This window comes from Brassica oleracea, chromosome C2 (genome assembly GCF_000695525.1).
Source record: "Brassica oleracea var. oleracea cultivar TO1000 chromosome C2, BOL, whole genome shotgun sequence".
Lineage (NCBI taxonomy): Eukaryota > Viridiplantae > Streptophyta > Magnoliopsida > Brassicales > Brassicaceae > Brassica > Brassica oleracea.
The window spans coordinates 26,215,253-26,223,562 of NC_027749.1; the positions used below are offsets into that span (position 1 = coordinate 26,215,253).

At 34.0% G+C, this 8,310-nt stretch overlaps 2 protein-coding genes across 2 annotated transcripts; both read left to right on the forward strand.

The window, feature by feature from the left end:
- Nucleotides 1–3,097: 3,097 nt before the first annotated feature.
- On the forward strand, nucleotides 3,098–4,072 carry LOC106323854 (glutathione S-transferase T3-like). The gene is made up of 2 exons (XM_013761909.1): nucleotides 3,098–3,718; nucleotides 3,983–4,072. Exons 1-2 carry the CDS (start codon nucleotides 3,098–3,100, stop codon nucleotides 4,070–4,072), a joined length of 711 nt encoding a protein of 236 aa, XP_013617363.1.
- A 431-nt stretch (nucleotides 4,073–4,503) lies between these two features.
- LOC106323855 lies at nucleotides 4,504–5,760 on the forward strand. Its single transcript, XM_013761910.1, has 2 exons — nucleotides 4,504–5,098; nucleotides 5,255–5,760. The coding sequence occupies exons 1-2, from the start codon at nucleotides 4,504–4,506 to the stop codon at nucleotides 5,758–5,760; spliced, it is 1,101 nt and encodes a 366-aa protein (XP_013617364.1).
- Nucleotides 5,761–8,310: the final 2,550 nt, after the last annotated feature.

The following is an 8,310-nucleotide window of genomic DNA, read 5'->3' on the forward strand; positions in this document are numbered from 1 at the left end:
ATTACTATCATATAAACATTTACAATTATCTTCTCTTTAAAATTTTAGAAAAAAAAAATTGTTATCAAATATTTATTTCTAGTTACTACTAAATAAGTTTAAAAAATACTATTTGTACAATTCGTATCTAAACTAATTTTAATCAGAGGGAGTAATTTTTATTATCATGTTCATCATCAAATTATTTCCAAAAACATTACCAAATAAGTTTAAACAATTTTATTTTGGTTAGAACTTAAAAATATGATAAAATATCTTTTGTTTATGATTTTTTAAAAATATATCAAATATTCTCTTAAAGTTTTTTTAGGGTTTTAGAAAATGAAATTAATATTAAATAATATTTTAAAATTTAATTTTGTTCAGGATTTAGAAAAATAAAATTACTATCAAATAATTATTTTCAGTTAATATTAACTATTTTTAGAAGTTCCTATTTTCAAAATTCGTTTTTTCAATATCACAAATATTTTAAAACAATTTCTTTGTTAATTAAATATTTTTTAGTATTATGTTTATCATTAAATTTTAAAAGTGAAAATTACTATTAAATAGACTTTTACAATTATTTTTTGTAAGGATTTAAAAAAAAAAAATCTTATTTGGTCAAGATTAAAAAAGGAAAAAATTATTGTATAAATCTATTTTATTTAGGATTTTAGGAAACAAAAGTTAGTTTCACATAATGATAGGTTTTTATTGACACATTGACAATATAATTATTTTTTATTAGCACAAGTAACAATCATATCGAGTGAAATATTTGAAGTTATTTTGGTTTATAATTTTCCAAAAACTAAATTACCTATGAAAAAAGGAAAGTTAGTTAGTTATTAGAAAAATAATATTGCTTTTACAATTTTATTTTATTTAAACTTTTTAAAAAGGAAACTTACTTATTTTATAATTATTTTCTTTAATATTTTTCATTAAAAGTTTCTATGTATTGGTAGGATACTATAATTCGTTTTTGTTTATTTTTTTTATAATATTAATTTATTTTTAATAAAATTTTCTGTCTAACGAATTTTATATTTTGTCTTATACGTACAAACACATATTTTTCATATTAACACATACTCATCTACGACAACACATCATAATTGAAAAAAAATTGCGTTAGCATCATAAAATGTAATAAGATTATAAGAAAAATTGAGTTGTATCAAGAAATTAAAAGAAATACTTAGGTAATATTTTTTTCGAAAATAATATTTTATTTTTTGAAAATAATACTACAAACACGTATTTTTTATATTTTTCATATTCACACATACTCATCTATGACAACACATCATAATTGGAAATTAAAATAAAATATTCATGCAATACGTTTCTCGTAAATAATATTTTGTTTTGTGAAAATAATATGTGGAAACTTAAAGTTAAATATAGTTGTGAAATATTTGTAGCTATTTTTTGGTTTATAAATTATTAACATACAATTATCTATAAAAAGGAAAGTTTGTTATTTATAGTAAAATAATAGTAATACTTTTAGAATTTTCTTTTGTTTAGGCTTTTAAAAAATAAATATTACTTATTTTATAGTTAGTTTTACTTTATGATTTTTATTAAATAATTTCTTGTACTTGTAGTATTTTATAATTCGTTTTTTTTTCTAGATTTGGTTTAGTTAATATTTTTCTTTTAAAATTTTATTTCTTTATTATCTTTAAAAACGAAATTTATATATTTTTAAACAAAAAATTACTTTTAAATAACTTTTTACAATTATTTACTTGTTCAGGATTAGAAAAATAAAAATTACTATCTAATAATTTTAACAATATATAATTGTGAAAGACTATGTTATAGTAATTGTTCTTTTCCAAAATCTTAAAAAGAATCGTAAAAAGATATTTTTTTATTAATAACTTTTATTTTCTAAATCTCTTTTAAATTCTAAGAAAATAGATCATATATTTTACACATGTCGCAATCTTAAAAAAATTATTAACACATGTCACGATCGTGTTAATTAGCAACTTTAAAAAACCATAGCTTTATATAATAAGATACATTCAAATAAGAACAACAGAGAAACACATGAATCAGTCATATGCATAGAGATGGTCCCACGGCAATCAAATCAAATCATTAACTAACATAATGAAATTGTCTCGAAGTTATTAATGTAAAACATTAAATGATTATTGTAAATAGGGAAGACAGTACTCTTTCCGTTCTTAAATATAATACGTTTTAGGTAAAACACGGTTATTAAGAAAATCTATTTTTATCTAAAATGTATTATTAAAATTATAAATTAAAAACAATTGAACCAATTACAAAATAAAACTATTAAATTTGATTGGTTATACATGTTTTGATAAAGTTAAAGTTACCTTAAAATATGATAACATCTTGTATATTGGAACATAAAAATTCTTCTAAACATTCTATATTCAGGAACAGAGAGAATATAAGACCATGTACATCAAGAGATTAAAAGAGGTTCATGGGCTAAAGGCTGAGGAAGCGTCTGGAAGAGGCTGAGGAGGTTATCAAGGGGGTGTGGAGTCTCAATTACCAGATTGAGAGCCTGCAGGTAAATACAATAGCTTGCTTTATTTTTGTTACTTTAATATGTATGTCCTCTATTAATATTAATGAGTAACACTGTATTCTTGTTGTTTCCATGTCCAGGAACAGGTTCGAAGCCTCACAGTCCAGGTCGGTACCCTAGAGAAGGTGTGCTTCGACTGAAATAGAGAGGTAAATGTTCTAACCCATCTCTAGCTGTGATGTAGACTGGAATGTGTTTGCGTGAATTGATAACTAGAACTATAAATATTTTTTTGGAAGCAAACTAAACTGAACTAGAAGTATTTATTAGTAAGACTAGCCTTGCTCAGCAAAGTACAGTGGAATTAAATCTGTGTTTAAGTAGTTGATAGTATTAAGTTGTTGATTTGATGTGTATTAACTTCTCTGTGTGGAGTAGTTGTTATCTATTAGGTTTTATATTCAATGCTTGGCTGGTTGAATTTAATTTAGCTCTACTACCTGCGTGAAAACTAGTTTAAATAGAGAACCAAAACCCCATTATCTTAAAAAATAAACCTAAACCATAACTAAAACATAAACCAAAACCATGGAACCCTTTTCCACACAAACTTCCGGTTTCATTTCCCTACTAGCTTCGCAGAGCAGTCCATTCCCGGACTGCGACCCTCCACAAGCAGTAGCTAACTCTCCTGGGTTAATGAAACCGGCTTCCAAGAGGAAGTGGTCAACTAAAGAGGACCTTGTGCTCATCAGTGGTTGGGTGAACACGAGCAAGGACCCTATTGTCAGTAATGAGCAGAAGATCACCTCCTTTTGGAGGAGAATAGAGGCGTACGTGAATTCTAGCCCTCTGCTCACTGGCAGCGCTCCAAGAGAGTGGGGTCAGTGTAAGCAGAGGTGGGGAAGGGTCAACGACCAAGTGTGCAAGTTTGTAGGAAGCTACGACGCGGCTTTGAAGCACCAATCAAGTGGTCAAAATGATGATGATGTGATGAAGGCTGCCCATGAGATTTTCTTCAATGATTACCAAGCGAAATTCACCATGGAACACTGTTGGAGGGAACTGAGACATGATCAGAAGTGGAAGTCAGTTTTCAAGTCAAGAGATGGCGGGAAGGAGAAAACGAAGGAAGCTGAAGAGGTAATGGTTGAGGACGAGGTTAGACCAGCTGGTGTTAAGCCTGCTAAAGCAGCCAAAACGCAAGAGGCACGAGAAAGAAGCTGCATTCGATCAAATAGAGACCATCTTGGCTAGGAGAAAAAAGATCTCGTAGCAGAAAATCCTACAACTTCTACTAGCCAAAATTGAGACTGATCTTACCCCTAACGAAATAACCCTCAAACAAAAACTCATATCTGAACTCCTTGATTGATTTGGTTAACTTGCTTGATCGAATCTCTGTGTTTTCATTATTTATTTGCCTCAATAGGTGTAGTAATTAACTTATGTTGTCACGTTATTGTTGTGCAGGTTGCTTTGTCTCACGAGTTGCTATGTCAGGAGTTGTTGTATCACGGGTTGGTGTCTGTTGCTGTCTCACGGGTTGGTGTCTGTTGCTGATTTAATAAGTGTGTTGCTTTATGTCTCTCGGATGCTTTATGTCTATCGGATGCAGTGTAGTATTTTGTTGGTTTCTACACTGATGTTGCTTTGTTTCACGGGTGGTACTTTGTTTCTACAATGCTTTGTCATGTCACGGGTTATGTAACAAACAAGCATATATAAATATGCTCTCTTGATGTATGCTTTTATAAATCAAAACTCTATTTCTTCTCTTTATCTGAATGCTTTTTTCCTTAGAAATTATCCTTTGTTTCTCTTCGATTCACATCTTCAAGTCCACTCTCTATCTCCCTCTCTGATCACTTCGTCGTACATCTTTGCCTCTTCGTACATCACCAACAAGAAGCAACCAAACAACCACCAAAAAATTCAAGGTTGATTTTAAAAATATTCAATAATTTTTTGTATATGTTAAAAAAACAGGAACAATGTCAACCAACTCAGATGATGAAGTATATGGAGTATTTGAAGAAATGGTCGACCAACAAATTGATGATTACATCGAGTCTGCTCTTACCAAACAGCCGAAGACACGAGTCTATATCGAAAGAGATCGGGAAGTAGGACACATTCAACTTTGGCAGGACTATTTCAGTGAAAATCCTACATACACACACGACTTGTTTAGGCGACGTTTTCGAATGAACAAGTCATTGTTCCTTCGCATTGTCGAACGTCTAGGTAATGAAGTTCCATACTTTCAACAACGGAGAAATGGTCATGGAAGGAACGGCCTATCTACACTTCAAAAATGCACTTCAGCTATGAGAATGTTGGCTTACGGTCGTGCCGGAGATGCGAATGACGAATATCTCCGACTTGGGGCAAGTACTGCAATTTTATGTTTGAAGAATTTCGCGGAAGCGATAATACAAGTGTTTGGAGATGAGTATCAAAGAAAACCAACACCTGAAGATCTTCAAAGACTACTTGATTCTGGAGAGGCACGGGGGTTTCCGGGAATGATAGGCAGCATCGATTGTATGCATTGGGAGTGGAAAAACTGCCCAACTGCTTGGAAAGGTCAGTTCACACGTGGTTCGGGAAAACCGACAATTGTCTTAGAAGCCGTGGCATCACAAGATCTTTGGATATGGCACTCATTTTTCGGATTACCAGGTACCCTCAACGATATCAATGTTCTTCATCGGTCACCGGTTTTTGATGAAATTTTACAAGGTCGAGCTCCTAAAGTGAAGTTCAAGGTCAACAACCACACTTATCGTATGCCCTACTATCTTACCGACGGGATTTATCCTAATTGGGCAACATTTATCCAATCCATCCCGCTTCCTCAAGGTCCTAAAGCAGTGGCATTTGCAAAACGTCAAGAATCGACCAGAAAAGATGTCGAACGGGCATTTGGAGTCTTGCAATCGAGGTTTGCAATTGTTAAAAACTCTGCTCTTAAATGGGACAAAGAAAAGATAGGAAAGGTAATGAGAGCCTGTGTCATATTGCACAATATGATAGTAGAGGATGAAAGACAAGGATACATTCTAGCTAATACATCTGAGTTCGAATCAGGAGAATCTAACCGAAGTTCGAAGGTGAGAAGGAGAGAAAGTGTGAATGTTGATATGCTTAACATTCGCAATCTGGTTCGGGATCCACAAATTCATGAGCGTCTGAAAATTGATTTAGTTGAAAATGTATGGGCAAAATTTGGTGATCGTAGTGATTAATCTTTTGTATGTTCTTGAATTTCCAATGTATTAAATAAAACCTTTTAAGAAATAATTAAAAATATTTAGTAAGTTTATGAATTCTCAATGTATTGAATTAAAACTTCTTAAAAAATCAAATTTTTAATTTTTTCAAAATTTGTTTTTTTTTCCCAAAAATATATTATTTTATTCGTATGAACCCGAACTTGAGGTTCATTGATGGAGAAACACATTTGATTCGGGTTCAACACTGTTCATGACCCCACCATTAAATACATAAAAAAAATCCATGGGGTTCATTGATGTACATGCTCTAAATGAATCGACTGTAAACAATATATAGCTCAACTTTTATAGTGAATAAAAAAAACGCTCACTGAAAATTTTCTCGAGAACTCTGATACTTGATGTAACCAATAGAAGTGTCGACTTCTTTGATGAGTGTTCCGAGAAGAAGAGCAGACTCTAACATCTCGTTCACACTAGGCTTGCAATCGCTCACCATATTTGGGCCCAGTAAAATGCTTCACACTCAAAATCTTATAACAATTTACGGTTTTACGCTTGTTTACAGAGCACAAGGCGTGCAAGTTCGACTTCAACAGCCTGCAGAAGGGTATAGAATCACAAACTCAATAATAAGAAGTCCTTCTCTTATTCAATCAATCACAAATCATAAAGTCACACAATATGCATCACAATATGCATTCATATATATAGGGACTAACAATTTCCTATTCCCATTATATTTCCTAATCCTTGAGATAAACACAACATAGAAAAAGGAAACTTTCATCACAAGCATTATTCAAGCTTATCCAACATTCTCCCTCTTAAGCTTGATGCCATCTTCACTCACATCTTGTACTCCAATAAGCTTTCTCATTTCCTTAAACTTTATTCTTCCAAGCGACTTTGTAAGGATATCAGCTTTCTGTTCACTACCCGGGACATGTTCAACTTCGACTTGTTCCTTTTCGACACACTCTCTTATGAAATGAAACCTCCTGTGTATGTGTTTACTTCTTCCATGGAACACTGGGTTCTTTGTAAGTGCAATAGCAGACTTGTTATCAACCATGATGACCACCGGTTTACTTTCGCTTCCAACGGCTTCACTTAGCAACTCCTGAAGCCAGATAGCCTGCTTTGCTGCCTCAGTTGCAGCCATAAATTCAGCCTCGCATGACGACAAAGCTACTATCTCCTGCTTCGTTGAGCTCCATGTAATGGGACTCTCCCCAAGATAGAATATGTGTCCTGAAGTGCTTTTGCCGTCGTCTGTGTCCACATTGTGGGAGCTGTCACTATAACCTACCAGCTTAGCTCCACTTTGTCGTGAGTAGTGAAGCCCAAGAGAACAAGTTCCTCGTAGATACCTAAGGATCTGTTTCATAGCTGCTGCATGAGAGGCTTTAGGTTCGTGCATATATCTGCTCAAAACCCCAACGCTATATGATAAATCTGGTCGCGTATGTAGCAGGTAGCGTAGGCACCCAATGCTCCGACGATACTCTTTTGCATCAGCCTTCTCCTCCTTAGGAGCTTTGGAGAACATCGCATTTAACTCCAATGGTACGTGAGTCGGATTGCATGAGCTCATGCCAGTTTCTTCGAGTATTTTGCGAGCATACCTATCTTGTTTGAGTAAGATTCCTTCTTCATATTGTATAACCTCAATACCCAAATAGTATGTCAACCTTCCGAGGTCACTCATCTCAAACTTTGTAGCCATCTCTCGTTTGAATTCAAGTATCGCATCAAGGGAGGTACCAGTAACCAGCAGGTCATCAACATAGACCACCACGACAAGAAATTCTCGACTTTCTTCCTTCCGATAGAGCGAGGGCTCTTTCGAGCATCTTGTGAACCGCAAGCTGCGCAATATCTCATTAAGCTTTATATTCCAAGCTCTTGGTGCTTGTCGTAGACCGTAGAGAGCTTTCTTAAGCTTGTAAACCTTGTGTTCTTGTCCATCAACGATGAAACCCTCTGGTTGAGTAACATAAACCTCTTCCTTTAGTTCTCCGTGCAAGAAAGCGGTTTTTACATCAAGGTGGTGTATTTCCCAACCGTGTGATCCAGCCAAAGCAATGATCATCCTAATAGTTTCAATGCGAGCCACCGGAGCGAATACTTCTTCATAATCCATACCATGCCGTTGAACGTAACCTTTGGCTACTAATCGTGCCTTATACTTACTAATTGTTCCATTAGCATTACGTTTGATCTTGAACACCCACTTAAGGCCGATAGGTTTGATTCCTGTAGGTAGTTCCACGAGATCCCAAGTTTTATTTATTTCAATAGATACGATCTCATCTTTGCAAGCATCAACCCAAACTTTTAGTTCCTTAGCATCGCTGAAACTCCATGGTTCCTCATTTATGATCATCAACAACTGCTCACCCTCAAGTTCTGCGAGCAGAACATAGTCATCGAGGTAGGTTGGTTTGTTAGAAACCCTCGTTGATCGTCTTGGCTGAAAGTCGTTTTCATCGCCACCCCCAACTTGATTTTCATCATCATGATTATCAAGAGCTTCATGATAATCATTATTGTCGTGAT

Excerpts from the sequence above, each read along its gene's own strand:
- LOC106323854 (XM_013761909.1), top strand. The coding sequence starts at position 3,098 with ATGGAACCCTTTTCCACACAAACTTCCGGTTTCATTTCCCTACTAGCT. Across the intron at positions 3,719-3,982 it reads AAGCAGCCAAAACGCAAGAG|GTTGCTTTGTCTCACGAGTT; the intron begins GCACGAGAAAGA and ends ATTGTTGTGCAG.
- LOC106323855 (XM_013761910.1), top strand. The coding sequence starts at position 4,504 with ATGTCAACCAACTCAGATGATGAAGTATATGGAGTATTTGAAGAAATG. Across the intron at positions 5,099-5,254 it reads CTGCCCAACTGCTTGGAAAG|GTCGAGCTCCTAAAGTGAAG; the intron begins GTCAGTTCACAC and ends AAATTTTACAAG.